Source organism: Nannospalax galili, unplaced genomic scaffold (assembly GCF_000622305.1).
Source record: "Nannospalax galili isolate Female #2095 unplaced genomic scaffold, S.galili_v1.0 scaffold136, whole genome shotgun sequence".
NCBI lineage: Eukaryota > Metazoa > Chordata > Mammalia > Rodentia > Spalacidae > Nannospalax > Nannospalax galili.
The window spans coordinates 7526609-7547862 of record NW_008340872.1 but is presented as its reverse complement, the minus strand read 5'-3'; the positions used below and the strand labels follow the sequence as shown (position 1 = coordinate 7547862).

At 39.8% G+C, this 21254-nt stretch overlaps 1 protein-coding gene across 6 annotated transcripts in view; it reads right to left on the bottom strand.

Annotated features, from left to right (window-relative positions):
• The window catches only part of Grik1 (glutamate ionotropic receptor kainate type subunit 1), a 429122-nt gene that overhangs the window by 120537 nt on the left and 287331 nt on the right, over positions 1–21254 (bottom strand). For all 6 annotated transcript variants that reach the window (XM_008836016.2, XM_008836018.3, XM_008836017.1 and 3 more), the window contains exon 4: positions 19498–19679. In XM_008836016.2, coding sequence (XP_008834238.1) covers positions 19498–19679 — 182 coding nt within the window. The remainder of the gene's footprint in view (positions 1–19497; positions 19680–21254) is intronic.

Sequence of the window (21254 nt, the reverse complement as noted above, 5' to 3'; positions counted from 1 at the left end):
ATCCTGAGGCCAGTAAGTGGCTGGTGGGAAGCAAGGTAGCCTACCTCTAGCCTATTGACCTCTAGCCTATTGACCTCCCTCTCATTTTATAACATGATACTGTTGGACTAACATTGGAGTAGTTGGTCTCATGATCAAATTTAAAAATAATTTCTGTTCAAATTTTATATTTGAAGTTGTTGATGATGGCCTGGGGATTTGTCTTTTCTGTTGTCTAGGTTTCTCAATTCTCAATCCCACGCTTAGACATGTAGCATTACAACTTGGTCTTGGTCCTTAGCATCAGTAGAACTCATTCATTGTATGTCAACGTGGGAATGCTGGTATGCAGATATATGCAAATGAGGGTTTATAGTAAATGTATCGCTGAAAAATTTCTTACTACCCCTTTCTCAGCCTATCTAGCAAAACTGAGTTAGAAAGAGAGTATTTGTTCACAGATGGATGAGGATTAGCCTTAGACCAAGTTCACACTGTCTTTTAATTCTTTTTCTTTTTATTCCTGGTACGTTTTTAACATTGTTTCATGTATCCTAGTAGCATTAGTGAGCATCCAAATCTCTACCAGTCTTTAGCCAAGTATATTTTATTGCACATTTCTTTATTTTCCATGAATTTTTAGCATGCAAAACTATATCATTATGATGCTTTCATACATACATATTTTCTTTACAGTTACCACCAATCACTGCCCTCTACCTTCTTCATCCCTCAAATGGTTCCCACTCTGCGTGTACGTGTGTGTATAAATCTAGACTTTATGTATGAGAGAATATGTTTCTTGGATATTATTATTATGACCTATTTTGGATCTTAACAGTTCCAGAAGTTCTTTGTGTATATTGTTTGCACTTTGTGAAGGAGAAGAACTCATAGTAATACTTGGTAGGTAGGTTATTAAGCTATAATTCTACTTTTGTGCTCAGTACAGTAGAAAAAGTTTCAAATGACTTCTACATCTTCTAAATTAGTGTATGATCTCCCTTGCTATCTAATGGGTAGACTTGGATGCTACCCATTATTCTTTCTATTGAAATGAATTTAAAAATCCACAACTTGGCTGGGTGTGGTGGCGCATGCCTTTAATCCCAGCACTTGGGAGGCAGAGGCAGGTGGATCTCTGTGAGTTCAAGGCCAGCCTGGTCTACATAGTGAGTTCCAGGACAGCTGGGGCTACAGGGAGACCCTGTCTCAAAAAGACCAAAAAAATAAAAAATAAAAAAAATAAATCCACAACTTAAATTTCTAAAGCCGTTTTCTCTACAACTCTGGTCAATTCTATATATAAGTCAGAACTCATCTGGGAGTTTTAAAGTTATAACTTCTTCACCTCCATCACAGAGCTGTCCTGGGTGGGGGGAGTGTCAGAGAGGAGCCTGCTATAGTGGAACCTCAGTGATATACAGGAAACATGTACCTTGGCATTAAAGAACAAAGACATTTAGAACTTCATTTACATATTTAGGCACTTTACAGGACCCTGATAACTTGTGCTGCACATTGCATAGACATGCATTCATCAGACTTAGCATCATCTCTGTTGACATGGGAACCAGAGGATATTTAGTGAAACTGTAATATCTGGTGAGACAAATGGCGGGAAACTCACCATGACTCATGGGCCAATAGCCTCTTGGCTACTCCTCTGGTGTTAAGGTTAGGTGCACAGAAGGAATTTTTAAAAAGTGGACTTGTTTTAGGGCCATCAATAATATTTAGAATGGCGCATGGTGAGGTCTTGTTAGCTGACCTCTTATATTACTGGAGCATAAAGACCTGGCCTGCCAGCCTCGGCCAGGAACCCAATTTTTCACTTTGGTCATTAGTATAACTGTAGCTAAGACTATACCTTCAAAGGGCACTGCATACATTCTATGTTAAAATATAGAACTGGACACTGAGGTTTAAAATATTGTTCCTAGAACTGAAAATAAAATCAAAAGCTTCCTAAGTTTACAGCTTTAATTTGGGCAAAATTGTTCTTTCTGAACTTCATTCTGGAAGCTTTTGATCTCCTGTTGAGAACATGAGCACTTTTAAAAAAGAAAAACAATCATTTAAGTCATTATTTTTATGATTGTTTTTATAATTCCTGGAGTCAAATGTTTATTTGCTATGCATGTTATTCAGTGTTCGAAATGAGACGTGGAAACAGTCAGTAGCAGCTGGCAGGCCTGCTTTTATTGCAGAAGGAACCCTTGGGTCCTCCAGGTGTACTTTGAAATTGCTGTACCCCAAAAAATCTCTGCCTTCTTTCCTAGCTCAGTGCCTGGATCTTTACCTCTCTGACCTTTCCCTGGTTCTCTTAGAAATTAAGAAAGAAGTACAGAGCTATTGATCACAACCCTGTCAACTTTGGGAACATTCCCAACCAATTTTGTCTTAAAGACAAAATGTGACAAAGCCAATAGCCTCAAAGATTGTGGCTTTTAAACAGTGTCTGTTGTAGTGGCTTGTAGGCTGGTTGGGATGAAAAGCCCTGCCTTCAGATAGTGTGCTTTATAAATGAACGCCTTATATTAACATTATGACTTTTTCTTTGGGTGTTTGATATTTCAACTAAAAGTTATTAAAGGATTATTAAAATGTCACTTCAGGATAAATGTCAGTTTTTAAAATAAAAATATATACTCATGACAGGGAAAAAAACCCTGACTTTTTCCTATGACTGCCTTCTTTGATTTCTGATTTCCTATTTATCTGCCGAATTGCCACATGTGCTCGCTTTACCAGTTAGCACTGTTGGAACTAGTTCTGCTTCTATTTAAATCAGTGTGCATATTTTACTAGGTTAACATTGCTGAGAACTACTTGTGTTTAAACCGATGTGCATATTTTACCAAGTTAGCAATGATTGGAACCACTTCTAGTTCTGTTTAAATCATTCTCAGTGGTACAAAACATTATGTTACAAAAACTGCTGTCTAACAAATGTATCGAGTGTCCATATTTATAATATTCATTTATATTTATTTATTCTTCTTAATTGCTTCTATGAATAGGTTCTTCTTTCCTAATCAAATTATTATTAAGTAACTTTTGATATCTTATCATTGATTTATTAAAAAACTCAGCCAGACATGGTGACGCAGTTTTGAGAGCTCAGAACCGAGGAGGCTCAGGCAGACAGTTTGCAAGTTTAAAGCCAGCCTGAGTTAGACAAGAAGAAGCTAAGGGCTTGGGAGGATGAAATCTCTAGTTTGGATATCATTAATTCTGTGTATTGGTTTTCTAGCTTAGTGGACACATGACATGATTGTATTTCCTGGCCCTTGTGCTATTTTGAGGCCATGTATTGGTTCTGGTCAACAAGACAGGAGCAATAAGGACATTTGCCATATAATTAACTCAAGCATTTTAATAACATGATTATCAGTGTCAGAAGAAGTTGATTTTTTTCTGAATAAGTTACAATTCTTTTCTCATTCATAAGTACCAGGATCTTGTAAGTGATCTTGTTAACACATTTGTTTTGATTACTAGGAAGGTTAAGGTCAAAATCATGGGCTGTCCGTTAGCAACTAGTCAGGAACACAAGGTATGTTTTTCTTGCATGGACTAATGCTGTCTAGTTTATGTTTTTCTTAACTAACTTTCCCTTCCAACTCTCCACTCCTTTAAACAGTATTATCATTCTGTTTCAACTGCATCCTTCTATGCTTCCTCAATTCTTTGTAGAACAAAGATGCTCTAAATAAGTAATCATGGTTGGGACAAGCTGAATACTTTATTTTTCAATAAAGAAGGTGAACTGTTCAGATCAAGTGACCTGGGTTGGGTTAGTGTAGCAAAAAAGTCTTTTAACCAAACTCATTCTCCATCTATGCCAGTGATAACTCTCCATGGTAAGTCATACTCTGTACTGCTTGAGGATCAATTATAAGAACTCAAAAAGACCAATACCAAAAGAGGTAAGACCTGCATCTTTAGGACATTGCATTCTAGCTAGGTAACATATCCTTAAGACAAAATGAAGAAGAGTGGTCTTCATCTATGAGCAGGCTTCCTTTGTATCATGGTAGGCTGCATTAGGAAATGGTCCTTGACTACTCTTTTGTTTCAGTGCCTAGGAAATTACCACCATCTTCTAGTTGTAGTTATAATGGATTTTCAGATAGCAGAATTAGAACTCAGTGCTATTTGGTAGTTCTCACAAAGATATTTCTAATGATTCCATTGAAGCCCAATATACCCTAGGACACATCTATTACTCATTAACAATGGTGATATCACATTGGTACAGCTGCCTTCTAAAGTTTTTGTAACCCTCATAAACCTTGTATAAAACAGCATTGGTCCAGCCCTGTTGTCCTTGACAAAGACAAGTGCCTAGATTTTGATATATAACTATCAAGTAGACTGAGCATCACACAGGTCATACGGTCATATTTTTGTGTAAGATCTCATAGACATTCAGATGAAGAGGACCTGGTCTTATAAGGCAGATGGAGACCTTTGAATCCAAGCCTTTCAGAAAAATTTCTGAGTATCTGAAAAAGCCTATAATTTCAATCTGATCAATTCTCAGAAAGAAATGGCATGTTACAGAGACAGCAACAAAAATTATTCTCCACAGATTCCCAATATCCATCGTTAAGGGCAATTCATGTGTCACAACTAATGGGCATTATGTGGTTATTGTAGAAGCAAAACCTTAAAATGGAGCTTGGAGTTTTCATAGGCAGTTTTGAGGGTTTTTGTAATATTTATATAGATTTTTATTACTGCTTCTTTCCATTGAAAAATAGGTGTTCTGGAAGTTTCTATTGACTCTGCTGAGGTATATTGCTACTTTTATAGCCTTTTCAATACAAGGATAAATTCACAGCCACTAGACATGGTTTCTAGTCAATAATTTCAAGTGAATAACTTCCAAATGTGAAACATGCAATGTGGCTCAAATAACAGCCTTACTTCAAGACGGAAATACGTTCTTTCAGCATAAGAATCTTCAGGAAACCAGTCGGATGACATCAAGTCTCAGAGCAGCAATTTTGAAATGAAATTTTGAGCTCCAGGGTGTAGTTCTTTTTTATTTGCTAGCTACAGCCCTTCCAGCTACAACTACACTCTCCTTTGAACAGGGTGTTCTTTGGCCATATGAGTTTTAACGTCAATCATTAATAACAAGTGAAGTATAAGTAGACATTTTGACATGTTTCCATCGTCAATCTTTTTTGCCACATTGAGTGAACTTACATCTAAAAAGGACAGTGGATTATATAGAGGATAGTACTGGGTCCAGAACCCTCTGAGATATAGAACAATACCTGTTTCTGAAGCAGGTTGAATAACGGTTCCACGAGGGTGCCTACATCCTGACCTTGGAACATATACACATGTTCCTTTACATGGCAAAAGAGACTTTGCACATGTTATGAGATGATGGGTTTTGAGCTAAGGTGGTTGCCATGAATTGTCTGGGGAGGCACAAGGTAACTTACAGGGTAGAAACAAGAGGGCCAAAGACAGAGTGATGTGTAAATAGAAGCAAAAAGAAAGAGACGGAGTCACACGGGGCCATAAAGCAAGAAATGAGGACAGCCTTCGATGATGGAAAAAGCAAGAAGTTCGATTCCCCTGTGTACTAGTTACTTTTCTGTTGCTGTGAAAAAACACTGTGACCAAGGAAACTTACAGAAGGAAGAGTTTATTTGAGCTTATAGTTCCAGAGGGATCTGAGTCCGTCATGGCAGGGAGGCATGGGGGCAGGAAGTGGCCAGAGCAGAAACCTAAGCACTCACATCTTCCAGCAGGTATAGGAAGCAGAGAGCTACTGGAAATCTGGCAATGCTGTTTCCAGTGATGTGTTTCCTCCAGCAAAGCTGCACCTCCAAAAACTTCCCCAAACAGCGACACCAACTGTGAACAAAATGTCCAAACACTTGGAGCTTATGGGAGACATTCTTATTCAAACCATCACACCCTGTTCAACACTCCACCTTCAGTGAAGACTTCTGACATCCAGGCTGTAAAAGAAGAAACTTTCCTTATTTTAAACTACGTGTATTACAGTAACAATAGAAAGCCAATATATTTCATTCCCACATCTTTTCATGATTGCAGTGCGTGAGAAGACATGGCCTTTGGTACACTAGCATGAAGCATGTGTACCAAGAAGGAAAATAAATTTTCTTTTTGAGATTGATACATGTCTAAATCTCTCTGCTCCCTCCCTGATCATGTACAGCTAACAGCATGCAAGTACCCAGAGACAAGCTGACCTCAAAGAGACACCAGAGTCTTTTATTTCCATTTGAACATAGTACTATACCATTTACAAACTCAGTCCTGTTTCCCTCTGCTTCCCAGAAAAAACAAAAGAAGGACAGGATATTCTCAAAGCATTCGTGAGTAGAACCACTGCACTATTTGGGAGTGTTTCCCAGTTAACGTTTTTATAAGCTTCTCTCTCCAGAGATGCTCAGAAGAGACAGGAAGCTGACTCTAAAGGATTTCAATAAATGGAGTGGAAACCAGTGAGTTAGCTTAAGAACATGATTTTACTAGAAGAGCCAGGCTGCCTTATCTAAATGTTCAATGGATGAAGGCATACTGCTTACAGGGTGCGGGTGGGCTAGGACAGAGTAGAGCAGGAAGAAAAGATTATACATGGCAGCGTGAACCTGGCAGTCTAGCAAAGAGAAGGTTCTGAAGTTTTTGGAAGGTTATATGACCTAAAATTTAGACATTCCTGAACATTTAGGTAAATGCCATCTAAGAGTTATGCAAAAGAAAGAACACGGTGGCAGAAAACACTGAATAAACCCTAGGAAATGTGAAGTGAGCACCTGTTACATGCAGGGAAATCTTTTTCTGATAAGTTTTTCCATAATGATGGTAATAAAAACTATACTTCAAATTTATCTGAAGTTAACCTTCCAAAGGGGAGGCAGAGCATAACCATTCAGCGGTACGCTAATGAAATGTCCGTATCCCAGCAAAGTGCTCCTAAGTCTAGAACCTGGTTTTCTGTGTGACATTCTGTGTATCTGACTTTGTCAACTTTCTAAAAGATATCAGTCTTGAGGAATAATTATTTATGTCAATGCTTCTCTGTGCATTAGAAGCACCAAATAAACTTTAAAAAGTTCCCAAGGATTATGTCACATCTTTAAATATTGTGAACCATCTGGTCCAGGATGAACTGTAGACAATGCATAATCACTACATATTCTGCAGATGACAGGAGATGCACTAGTGCCAAGAACCACTGATTTGTGTTAACCAGCCTCATATTTCTAAACTTCAACACTTAAGGCCAAAACTACCATTTCTTACAACATGTGGATGATAGTGACAGATCATTCCCATGCAGTTAGAGAGGAAGTAAATTTGAGAGCTAAGGCCCAGTTATAGTGTTTAAATCCAAGTATGGTTGCAGTTCTGGGCTTTAGCACTGTATTAATTCATTACTTGATCATAGAAAGCATAGGTAGTAGAAAACTCGGTCATTTTCACGAGTCTTCCAGGAGCCCAAGTGAAGCCATAAGCTTGTGTGAGAGCAAAGCTAGATCCACGGGGGTTGGAGCCTAATCTTAAGAACTGAATCTTTTAAGCCCAGGGGGCACCACAAGCTGTCCATCTACTTTTGAGGAAGCGTCCAGTTCAGACGACTGGACTCTTCTGTAGAAGGTTCAAACTTCTTTGGACTTTGGCTAAGACATAGCTACCAGGAGGTACCTCAATGATTGTTTTCCTTCCATAGCAATTCAGAGAAACATTGATTTCTACTAAACCAGCTCTTTTGATGTTAGAATTAATTACATACAGGCTTTTGTGTATGGTTTGAATACCTTTGATGATATCTGGGAAGAACTTTAATCTCCTTAGTGGATTTATCTTTCATTAAGAAGGGATAGCTAAGGGCTAGTGGTTCAGCGCATTGGGAGAGTGCTTACTTAGCATGTGTGGGATACTCAGTTCCATTGCCCACTGCAGTAAGGAAATAAATATTCTTTGTAACAAATTACTGATTTTTCTTTGTTAGGTAAAGTTATGAACTGGTTAACGAACATTTCTGAGTGCTAGATGTTGTTTTGGCAGCAGGCCAAGGTATGAGGGGGTATATTCAGGACATGAAGCCATATGCCTTTTATTATTAAGGCAGTGACTTAGGCCAAGAGCAACGCTCAGGGATTTCAGACACTAGGGGATAAAGTCAGAGGTTGTACTTGAACAGAGTTTTGAGACTCCATGGAGGTTAGATAAGGAAAAAGAGAGGGAAGGGACTTGTGTCCGGGAGATCCATTATAGTAGTTCTGAATAAAGATGGCAAGAGAATTGGAGAAAAGGAGAATGAATCTCAGACACATCGAGAAGGTGCAGCTTCCAACATTTGACAGCTAATGATGAAAGATAAATGGAGCCAAATGAATTTTCATGTTTCTGGCTTGTGTAATTGGATATCTTTGGTCTCTAAGACTGGAGTGAAGCAGGAAAAAATAAAATGCTTGGGTTGGGGAATGGGTGGTGTTAAATCCAGCATGGTGATTCCACATTACCCAGCATGACCATCAGAGATAAAGACCTGACTTAGCCTTCATCAGATATGAAGACCTAGCTTGGCCTTCAGATATGAACAGCTTGTTTGGCCTTCATCAGGTATAAAGAAGAGGTTTGACCTTCGTCATATATGAAGACCTACTTTGACCTTCATCAAATAAGACAACCTGGTTTGTCAGGCTAAGGGGAGGTCTCAGCCTTACTGTTGTCATATAATGTAAAAGATGATACAGTGGTGTAGAGTCAGGATCAGGAATCACTGAGTTATTCTTAGTACCAATGATAACAATTGAAAACATGTGCAATGTCTTATGTATCAGTGTTGGCTTAACAGTCTATATGCACAGTCAAATGTAGTGTATTCTCTGCATGATGTGAGGTATGTGATATCACCCCTGTGTACAGAAGTATAAAATAACAAATCTCCAGATCCTCTATTCCTCTAAATATAATGTCATCACCCACTGTGTTGGAGTTTTATAAAGGTCTCATTCTTCCTTTATCAAAGCACAGTATTGGGCATGTAGAAAACACTCCAAAAATGTTAACTGAATAAAAATGGAATTTATATTTAACAGGATAACTCTCATGACAGGTAGGGCCTGGTTAACAGTGTGGGGAAGGGTGGGAAGGATTTTTTTTTTTTTGGTAAAATTTTGCATTTGTAGAGAGTTGAAGAAGCAGATATGCTTTGCATAACAAATGATTCTTTTCCTTATTTATTCTGGAGCCTTCATTGAAAATTTGAAATGTGTTTGTCTCTCTTTCCACACAGAAAAAGGCCCATTCAGTGGTAAATCTCCACAATTTTGAAGAAACTGAAGTTCACTGTTCTCACCTCTGTCCTAAGATGTACCCCAGTACACACGATTACAAATTCTTTGCCTAATTGTTTCTAAAATACTTCCAATACCCTCGTACCGGGATAATTTTTTCCTCCTATTAAAGCCAGGTTCTGATGGGCCGGAATGAAGCGCTGCAGCCGCCGAAGAGCGCACGCGCCCACATCGACGTCATTTTGTGGCTTCCCGTTTCAAGTTGGAATATACTTTAGTCCTTTTCTAAATACACGTTTTAGAAACTTGAGAATCTTCCAATGGGAATTTTGTACACTCTGAATGTGGGTAATTCGAACACATTTTCAGTAAATCATTGGCTATCCGTAAAGGCCAATTAATTCTTGTATATATTTAAGTAACACATTCCTATCTATGAGCTATTCCTTACAACTAAAACTAACTATATGCTCAAGGGCTGTAAGTACACTTTAATATCAGCCAGAGAGAAACACGATTAAGATGAGATTGTGCTGCCAAAATAATTATATAATATACTGCAAATTATCATCCAGTTAGTGTAAATTGAGAGACATCATTATTACATCATCAGGATTTCTCCATAGTAATGAACTTATCAAGTAGCTGGCTCAAAGACCATCAAAGGACTTGAGGGACTTAAAAGAGAATGTATTGCTTAATTAATTCCCTTTTCCTCAGACGACCTAGGAAGTCCAAGGCCATGTGCAAATTCTTTATATCTAGATACTGGTAAGAGGATTCAAGATCAGGAGAATGCATGGAATCCTTGAACTGAAGCTATTCCTAGTCATGTGTGGATCCAGTATGTAGATGAGGTGACCGACCTGAAGAGGAACCAGTAGATTTGCTCCCCAGGTTGTGCCTAAACGACCCGAACAACTCAGACAACCAGGACGTCAGATCCTGAGCTGAGTCTTAGCTCTGTCATTCCTTTCCTTTGTAGCATGGGATATTGTGAAGGATAAAAAGAGATCATTCCAGCTGGAAGGATGACATACACCAGCAAAAAATATGTGGGTATTATTTATTTTAGGGAAGGAGCAGAATGTACCTGTGGATTGCGTCACTTTCTGCTCACTGGGATTCTAACCCTGGTCCCTTCCTTGTTTAGAAAATGACTTCACGGTTTTGCAGGCACTGGATGGATATCCTCTTGTGAGATTCATTTTCAGGTTTCCCTTTGTCCTCAGAGGGCAGAGATTTGGGGCTTTGTCGCTATTGTTTTTACTGTTGTTTCTTTGACACCTCAGTCAAAGAAGTGCTGAACTATAGAAGGAATTTTCCTGCTATGTCTCTACCACGTTTTCTACTTGGCTGTGGGACTGTACATATATAGGACTATATATTTAGGCTTTGTATAAAGATAGAAACAGTTGAATATCTGAGAATAAAAAGAGACAAGTGCAAGCTAAAATAGAATTATTCTAGATTCTACTACAGCTGGCATCTTGTACATAGCAGAATACTGGTGTGTTTTTCTTTTGAGTCATTAGATAAGTTTCAACCTCCATCCTGCCACTTGTTGGCTGTGTTATGTTAGACAAAATGCAAAATCTTTCAGAGCTGTCTTGTGTATAGAAGTCTTTCTTTTTAAAAATATTTTATGTATTATTTTTATTTTATGTATATGGATGTATCGCCTGCATATGTAAGTGTACCCGTGTCATGAAATGCCACAGAAGTAGAAGAGGGTGTTAGATCTCTTGGAACTGGAGTTAGGACTGTTGTTAGCCACCATGATGGTACTGGGAGCTGAATCTGGGTCTTCTGCAAGAGCATCCCGTGCTCTTAACCACTGAACCATCTCTCCAACCTTAAATTCTTTCTTTTTAAGAATGTTCTTTTCTTTTTTATGGACTAATAATTTTGTTTTTTATTTTTTTTTAATTTTAAAAGAATTTTTTGTGTATTTCATACAGAACAGCTCAAACAATCCTAATCATCTTTATACCCCCATCCCCACTGGCACCCTCCCATAGCCATTCTGCCCCCACTGGAGCCCATATACTCTGTCATCCCTGTTAAGGCTCACTGGGTTGTCACTGTCCCCAGCCATTCCCCAGTGCAAGTCTCTCTACTAAGTCTAGTCAGCCTATCTAGAGTCCCTTGTTCTAGGAAGACCAGCTCTTCTTCATCTAGCAGCAATCAGTTGCGAACATTCCTTCAGATAAGATTGAGGTCTGCTGTTCATTTTCCCAGTTCTATGCTGGGTTATTGTCTGCTTGACTTTGCATGGGACTTGTTTGTGCTGACACCATTGCCATAGAATCATATGAGCAGGTTCCCAGGAGCTTGTAGGACTTTGTTTCCATATACTCATGCACCTTCTCCCTGGCTCTTACAATCTTTCTACCCCCTCTTCTGAGATGGTCCCTGAGCCTTGGGTGGGAGAAATTTAATAAAGGGATCCTGTCCAAAGACCAGCATTCAGCAGGCTCTTGATCTTTACACTTTGGCTATTTGTGGCCTTTTGTGTTCCTGACCCTCTGCTGCATGAGGGAGCTTCGTTATTGAGAACTGAGACATTCCTTAGTATCCTCTTCATTATCCTTGTTCTATGTTCCCTGAGCCTTGGGTGTAGAGGTTGCACTGTAGATGTGTCACTTAGGCCTGGCAGTTCATAGGCAATGTCCATGTGTGACCAGTTGTGGTACTTGGTAATAGTCTCTGACTGGTACAAAATGAGCTTCTTTGATGAATGGTGACTGGGATATTTGTCTGTAAATATAAAGATACATATTTTGCATATAGTAAGAAATCACATTAGCAATGTGATGTCTTGGGGTTTTCTCTAAGATCTATGGCCCCTCCAGCCATGTGTGTTAGGTTATATTTACATCGTCACACTTGAGTATCATCCCTTTGAGTGAGCGTTTAGTCAAATACATCTGACAGAGGTTTAATATGCAGAATATATAAAGAACTCAAGAAACAAAGAACCAAGAAAGCAAATAACCTAGTTAAAAAAATGGGCTAAGGATCTGAGCAGAGAGTTCTCAAAAGAAGAAATAAAGATGGCTAAGAATCATCTTAAAAGGTGTTCAACACCATTAGTAATTAGGGAAATGCAAATTAAAACCACTTTAAGATTTCATCTTACCCCAGTAAGACTGGCTAAGATCAAGAGAACAAATGATACCAAATATTGGAGAGGATGTAGGGAAAGGGGAATGCTCATCCACTGCTGGTGGAATTGCAAACTTGTGCAACCTTTATGGAAAGTAGTGTGGAGGGTCCTTAAAAAACTAAAAATGAACTTACCATTTGAATGCCCAGTTATACCACTTCTTGGCATATATCCAAAGGACTCATCCTATTGCAGAAACACTTGTACATCCATGTTTGTTGCTGCTCTTTTCACAATAGCTAAGAGATGGAAGCAACCTAAGTGTCCCTCAACTAATGACTGGATAATGAAAATGTGGTTCATTTATATGATGGAGTTTTACTCAGCAGTAAAGAAAGATGAAATAATGAAATTTTCAGGTAAATGGATGGAACTAGAAACTGTTATGCTAAGTGAAGTAACACAGACTTGGAAAACCAACGACGTATGTTCTCCCTCATATGTGGATCCTACCACCAAATCCTTGTGAGTATATATCCAGACATAACTACAGGAAACAGGATAATGAAAAGCAACCAGGGAGGTAAAGGATAAAAAGAATCTGAGAGAGAAGAAAAGTAGGAAACAGGTGTTACTAAGGCAGAAATGGGTAAAAATGGGGTTATTTAAATGTGAGGGGAGGAGGGCAGGTTATGCAAAGAACCTTGTGGATAAAGGGAAAGAAAAAGCGCAAGAGAGGTGGAACCATAGGTGATGGGTGTCACCAAGGGAGAAATGGGAAAAGGGGGCACTTTAAATGGGGAAACCATGACAGAAGAGTTAGACAGTAAGAGATATAAATAATGCCTAGCTAGTTTTAAAGGGTACATTAAGTGCAAAAACCATGATGGAAGGGTGAAACAATGCGAGAGAGAGAGAATGCCTAGCTAGTTTTAAAAACCAGAGTGAACCATATTGGTCCAACAACGTACTGACGAATTAGACATACATTATCTCTATGTGAGTCCATGTATACAGCTAGCTAAAGGCTACATAAAAAGAAACAGTGCAAGACAGGAGCTATCTTCCTTTGAGTTGTTGGCCAGGGTGGTCCAAGAGACTCCCCAAATTACTCAGGCTGTTGCCACAGCCGTTGATGGCCTCTCAGAGTGTGAAGGTAAGACCCTACTACTGAAGACAGAACATACTTTGGACACAGGATTTGGAGCAATAGAGATGCAATGGACCTGCATCCACTTCCCCTGAAGGCGGCTCTCATAGCTTTGGAGAGCGCTATGAAGGTGCCAAGGGAAAACATCAATGGATGATCCAACACCAGCTTCAAGACCAAATAATGACCTCAGCGGCCAGCACAGCATCCATCATTCGTGCAGTAGTGGCACTCTTATCTTGGGGCAATCAACAGCTACCTAATTTGAGAATGTTCTTTTTTATAATTAAAAAAAAATTATGTGCATGAGTGTATTGCCTGCATGTCTGTTAAGTGCATGTTAAGTCCATGTTGTGCAGTGCCTGCAGAGGACAGAAGAGGGGGTCAGATCCCGTGGAACTGGAGTTAAGGATGGTTGTTAGCTGTCATATGGGTGCTGGGATTCAAATCCTGGTCTTCTGCAAGGACAGCCAGTGCTCTTAACTGCTGAACTCTTTCTCCAGTGCATGCGAATGTTCTTTACTAGAAAAGATGGATGTGAAGATCTCACTTAGCAGACACAGGTTTGCAATCTCTTAGCTTAGCATAGCTGTGCTTGGTGTGATGTCTTCTGTCCTGAGAGATGAAGACCAATGGTATGAAACTTATCTAATTACCTCTGCCTGTCCTCAGCACAACCAGTAGGCACAATGCGCATGAGGCAAGAATCAATGCACAGAATTATTTGATTAATCAGCATTGCTATTGTACTTCCTAGTAGAGAAGCCAAGCATTACAAAGTACATTTTCTCCCTGGCCTTATTTTTATGCTAATTGAAAGGGAATAGAAAAGGAGAGGTGGAATGCAAGAGTGTGCACATGTTGATAGGAAAAAAATGCAAGATCATTTTATAAAATATTTTCATTCTAAATGTTTTGTGGAGACTAATGACTCAATTCTAGCTTAATGCTCTATTCACTGCCACAAGCATTGTGTGCGTGTGGGAGGGACCCTCCTCTGAATCATTCGTTCATGTAAATAGCAGACTGCCTGAATTGGAAATAAGGTTGCTCAAGATCACCCCCTGGCGGCCTTCCAGCTCAGAAAGCTGGCAGAGCACCAGGGCAGCTTCCTTACTGGTTAGAGCCACTCAGCACCCCTTTCTGTCCACCTGAGAGCCATGAGCGTGTAGGCTGGAGTGCTTCTCAGCTCTCCTATAGAATCTAAAAATGATTTGAAGGTCTCTGAACAGCCAAACTGATTTCCAAGGGGTAGCTCTCTTGTGTTCTACTTTCTTAATAATGTAGGATTTCAAGATTGAATAAAATCTGACTTTGAGGAAACCAAGATACTGAGGAATGACTTGGTCAAATGTGCTTGGCAAAGTTGGAAGCGTTGCATTCCTGGCACACTATACACTATTATTTATTTATTTTTTAGAATTTATTTATTTTCTGTGCCAGTGTTAGAGATGGAGCCTAGGGTTTCATGCATTGAGCTAAGCACTCTACCGGTGAGCTGCTTCCCCAACAGAATTATACTATTCTAGATAGAATGGAAAGAAGGCAACTTTGGAAATTACCTACTGAAAGCCTCTGACACAGTTCCTGGCTCATTAATGTCTTCATTCAATAGAGCGGAGTGGGACCCTCAGTATGTGTCACATAAAGCAGTAAGTGCTAGGGATTTGAGAGAGAGGGGAAAAGCCTCTTGGAGTTTACCGCCTGGTGGAGAATACAGAGAACTTGAGGGTACAAGCGCTTGTTAATTACAGACTTTTATTGCAGTCATGGAACAAACTGAATCGAGTTCAAGGATGTAGGGAAGGAGAAAGGCACTCTCTTTTATCTCATGTGAGATAATCGAGGATGTAGCTGAGGTTCAGTGTAGGGTGGAATGAATGTTCCAGATTCTAGCAACTGAGTGCAGAAGGTATGTTATGGGAAAGGGAGAGTGTGTCACCATGTGACCAAGCTGGATACCCATTTTCCCAGGTGGATTCACCACTACATGTAATCTTAAAGAAGATGAGAAACAGGCAGGCTCAGGTCTTTCAGGCCTTGGGCACTCAGTATAGAGTAGATGAAATGATTATGATATCTGAACATCAATTTTCAATTACAAAAGAGAAATACTACCAATGGTGTCAGGGGTTTGGCATCATTAATGGAGAAGTTGCTTAATGCTCCACATGGAACTGGGCTCAAGTTGAGAGTCCGTATATAAAGTCTTCCTACCCTTCTTTGTGTTTTGCGGGTTCATTTCCCATCAGCCACTTCCTCAGTTGAATCAGTCCATGAGAAAGTGTGTAGAGGTGTGAATAGAGTCAATGAAAAAACAGTAGGAGTTTTGGCCAATGGGGTAAGGGAGTGACACTGTAGCAGGAGAAGAGGCCAGTATGCTCAAAAACATGTTTGCTGGGAAGTGGTGCATGAAAAAGGTGGGTGTCATGGTCGGCTTCCTTTGTGAACTTGACACACCTGGGAAGAGGGAACTACAACTGGGGAATTTTCTCCATTCAGCTGGCATGTGATGTGTTCTTAATTGATAATTGATGTGAGAGGGCCCAGCCCACTGTGACAGTACCACTCCTGGACAGGAAGGTGGTCCTGGGTTGCATCAGAAAGCCGGCTGAGCACAGGCCACGGGAAGCAAGTCAGTAAGCAGCATTCCTCCACGGTACCTGCTTCAGTTCATGCCCCGATTTTTCTCAGTAAACTACTGTGTAAGTCAACTAAATACACCCTTTCCTACCCAAGTTGGTTTTGATCAGAGTATTTTATCAGAGCAATAGAAAGTAGGACAGTAGGGGCTGGAATTGTGAAGAGAGTACCATGTGACCTGTCTGTTGTTGGGGGAACCCTTTGAGTACTGAAATTTGTGAAGACAGTTTGTTCATAAGAAAGCTGTGCTCTTCTCCAGCCTAATCAAGTCTTGACATTTGAATTTTGAGCTAATTTTGGGGAAATAACTTTTCAGATTCTCATCATATAGTACTTGTTCAATATGAATAGAAATAATTACTTTGCCAAGTGATTAGCATGCCTAAGAATAAGTATAGACTTTTCTCCAGTTTTTCAACTTTCAGATAAATGTCAAATATCTTCCGTAAAGTGCATTTAATTTCTTTTTTCTTTAAGAAATATTAACAAGTGAAGGTTCAGAGCAGAGCAGAACAATGGTGGGAAAAGCCAAGCTGATCTGGGGAGGGGATGTTCTCAGTGTTGATTTTCGTTCCAAAAGGGACTCAGGGAGTATTAAATAAGAAACAAAGGGCAACAACAAGAAAGGTAGCTGAGCAGTCTCCTCTTTTCAGCAGGCTCCACTGACAATCTTATTAATAAACTGATTAGGAAAAGTAAACACAGGATGAAACATGTAACAGAGGTGGGAGAGAAAAAGGTTTGTACCATGGCTAGTACCAAGCTGAACTGGTAGCACTTTCCCAAAGCACCCCCACCCCATCTCCACCAGACAGTTCTTGGGAGTGTGCCTCTTAAAGATGTGATTTATGGTTTTGGGTTCTTAGTTTTGGGATTTGTTTTGTTTTGTTTTGAGATAAAGTCTCCCTGTAGCCCCAGCTGGCCTGGAATTTACTATGTAGATGAGGGCAGCCTCAAATTCACAGAGATCCACCTGGGTCTGCTTCTGGAGTGCTGGGAAGAAGGTGTGTGCCACCTTCCCAACCTTGATTTGTGTTTTAATTGTTCTTTGAATGATGTAATTGAAAGCCTACTGGAAACAGCTACTTCTATGAAAGGGTCATCATGTTTATCAAAATAAAAGGGAAAGTCTCAGAGCCCTTCCCCAGATCTAGCATGACTTTCCCTTGCTTATTTTAGGCCTATCTTTTGGGAAAGATGTGGTCAACTATGTAAATCAAATGGTATAAAATAAACAGGAGCCTCATTAGCAAATCATTCTCTTGAATATAATACAAGTCCCCAGTCTCTATGTAAGGAGCTCCAGGGAAGGTTTACTTCTTTGCATTTTGAGGATTACACATAAAATCTTGGTGTTTTTTCCAGTTCTAATTCACACCTCATTGAACACTTTAATGGCCTATACTAAAATTTGTAAACAGTCTTAAGATACAGGACTGCTGATTGTATTTATTCACCTTTAAAGTTCTTTAGTTATTGATGTCTTTGCAACATAGTTGCTTCTTACTGAGAGATTATAACACCTAAAGATTTATTAATGCAGTTATTGTTTAGAAGTGAGCAGCAAAGACTTTCCTGACTACTTGGAGAGAAAAGCTCCAGGTGGAGAAAACTGGGGGTGTGACTCTGGAAAATCGTTTGACGTTTTTCTGGACGGATACAGCAATGAATCTTATTTCAACTCTAAATTTAACCATATTTTACGATTGTATTGGTCTATATTCTGTTTCTACAAAAAATCAAAAAACAAAAAACAAACCTATAGTTGGGTACTTTAAAAGAAGAGATTTATTTAGTTCGCCTATTTGGAGGGTCCAAAGTCCCACATTAGGCATCAGGCAGCTCCATCTGTCTGACATCTGATGAAACCTTTTGGAAGATGACATTACAACACAGGGAGCACGTGTGGAACAACTCAAAGGGTGGGAGAGGAAGCTGAGGAAATTCAGAAGCCAGGCATGTTATTATTTCCATTTTGATAGCTCACTGTTGTAGAAACAAACCACAGTCCCATCGAGCCTTTCTGAGGGCATTATCCCAGTGACCTAACCCATCTTACACTAGACCCCAGTCTTTAAGTTTCTATTCCCTCAATTCTACCACTCTGAGGACTGAGTTACCAACACACAAAACTTTGAGAGACACACTCAAACTATAGACAAACTGTAGGCAGACTTGGAGCAGGGTGTTTAATACAATCATCCAGTGGGTAATACAGACAAACAGCTGGCTTACTTGACTGTGTATGTCTAGTATAAGCACAGCCTCAGTTCTGAACTTAATGGCTGCCAAAAGATGCTCCACAAGTACAGCACTAGAACCCTGGAGCAGAAGAATACATGACTGTACCAGGAGATAGCTCCCTGGTGGTTCAGGAATCCATCCTCCTCCTTTATCTGGAGGGGCTGGTGCACTTACAAAATTATTATCCATTAGCAACCTCAGATGTTTTAGACTGAGGCATACAACAGAACTTGCATTATTTTAGATAAGAATACTGCTTATGTGACAATGTCCTCCAAATTTAATCCCTTAATCTTTTTATTACTACTTCTATTTGAAAGTTCTGACTAGTCTTTCTAGTCTAGGTGTACATTATAGGATATTGTGTACAACCTCTGGCCACAGCCCACTAGTTCGAAGTACAGTACCCTAGTCCCGAATACGATGAATTTTTCTGTCCCCAGATGTTGCCAGGAGTCTCTGGGAACAAGAATTACTGAAGTGAGAATCGGCGATCAGTGCTCTATCCTTTACAAAGACCAAATTTTCTTTATTGTGTGTAAGACCTAGCAACTGCTGCTCAGTTACTGTTATTGTAATTTGTTATGAAGATTATTGACACCTTTCATCTCTGAAGGATTTGTAATTGACTGTTTCCATCCACATACTCTGGAGAGGAAGGCAGAACAGCTTATTATTCATGGCAAGAGAATATACTTTTAGTGCTGAGACTGCCCCCTTCCTCCTTCCCTCTTTCCTATTGTGCTTGGACTCTTTTGGCCAAGACCAAAAGAGGTCTTGACATGGGGAATGTATTTAGGGTAAGTCAGGTATTTCATAAATGCAATCTGGCTGGATCTTCTTAGACGATGTAAAGAAAATAGATGTTTGGGCCACTGTCCACCCAGCACATACAGAGCAGGGCATGTCACACCTGGATCTGAACTCATCTAGTGTGAAAATTGCAGGCTTCAGCCCGTTTTGTACTGCTGTGGTCGCACCAAAAAGCACTAAGTGAAAACCAAAACCAAATGGTGTTTTTCGAGAGAGGAAATGCATTTCTCTCTTACAGTCCTCCCCATCCCTCTTACCTGCTTCAGGATGTCAGCAGCTGTTTCGTGTGAACAGTCAAATATCACATAGAACTCCTTGCCCTTCTTCATCTCCTTGAGCAGAGGCTTGGCATCTTTATTCCCTGAGGGCAGCTGGCGGATTTTGATTTTAATGTTATATCTGGAGGGAGCTTTGATGAGTTCTTGCAGGCGAATTAGACCTGCAAAATGACATCAAATCATGCACCAGAGATGGATCTGTGTTGTTTATTGCCATTTACATTCAAACACAGAGCATTCCCAAAATGTATAAAGTGGCTGCCTGCCTAAAGTTTACACAATTGACTTCCCATTTGTCATTCCCCCTTCTCTGGTAGATTGCACTGCTACTTTCCCTTTGTGGGTACATGTGGCTTGCAAGCACAATTTTCTCAAGTGCATTTGAACTTATTTAGAGTGCAATAATCCTCTCCACCTTTCAACACTATAACTATTTAGCATATGAAGTCTATGACTATGAAACTGTGTGTATGTATGTGTGTGTGTGTGTGTGTGTGTGTTTTGAGACAGGGTCTTCCTGTAGCCCCAGCTGGACTACCACTCTCTATGTAGACTATTCTCCTAGGCTGGCCTAGATCTCACAGGAATCGTGCCTACCTCTGCCTCTCAAATCCTGGGATTAAAAGAGTATGACACCACACCCAGCTGACTGTAAAACTTTCATAAATAAAAGGTTGCTTGAAGTTTCCAGAAGTGCTCAATGAAATAGTATCTATCTTTAAAAATACATCTGTTTAATGGGGCTCAGTGGTTAAGAACATTGGTTGCTCTTGCAGAGGACCTGGGGTCAGTTCCCAGCATCCCAATGGGAGCTAACAACCAACTGTCTGTAACTCCAGTTCCAGGGGATCTGATGCCTTCTTCTGACCTCTGTGGGCATTGTACCACACTGGTACAATTACACACATTTTATTTATTATTTATTTATTATTTTATTTATTATTTTATGTGTATGAGTGTTTTGCCTGCATGTATGTAAGTGCACCCATATCGTGCAATGCTGCAGAGGTCAGAAGAGGGCGTTGGATTCCCCTGGAACTGGAGTTAAGAATGGTTCATAGCTGCCATGTGGGTGCTGGCAATTGAACCTGGGTCCTCTGCAAGAGTAGTCAGTGCTCTTAACCGCTGAGCCATCTCTCCAGCCCTTTAAAATATTGTTTAAAAAATTTAAACTTTTGAATAAGTTGTGTGTGTGTGTGTGTGTGTGTGTGTGTGTGTGTATGCACTATGCACATGTATGTCTTTGAAGGCCAGGAGAGGGTGTCGGATCCCATGGAACTGGAGTTATAGGCAGATGTGAGCCACCTTATATGTGTGATGGGAACTGAGCTCCAATCCTCTGCAAGACCAGCAAGTACTTTGAACTGCTGAGTCCTCTAAACTGTTACCTTAAAAAGCCAAAAGAATACCAGGATTTCTGGAGGTTGTTAACTTGTAACCTTATCATTAAACATTTATTCATAACATATCATTTAGCTAATTAGCTGGACTGCTCTGTATAATTTTTCAGTGCTAGCCCAATAAAGTATTTGTAAATGATTCATTATATTTCTTGCTAATACATATTGAATTGGTAAATTCTTACTTGATTAACATGTATCACAGAAAATTTGGAGATTAGATAGTGAAAGCAGAAATGTTATTTGGAAGTTGACTGTTGGGAGTTGTAGTGAAATGTGTACAGCTGCCTAAATTGGCAGAGTGTTTGCTTTACCACAGGTCTGTATCTACTGAGC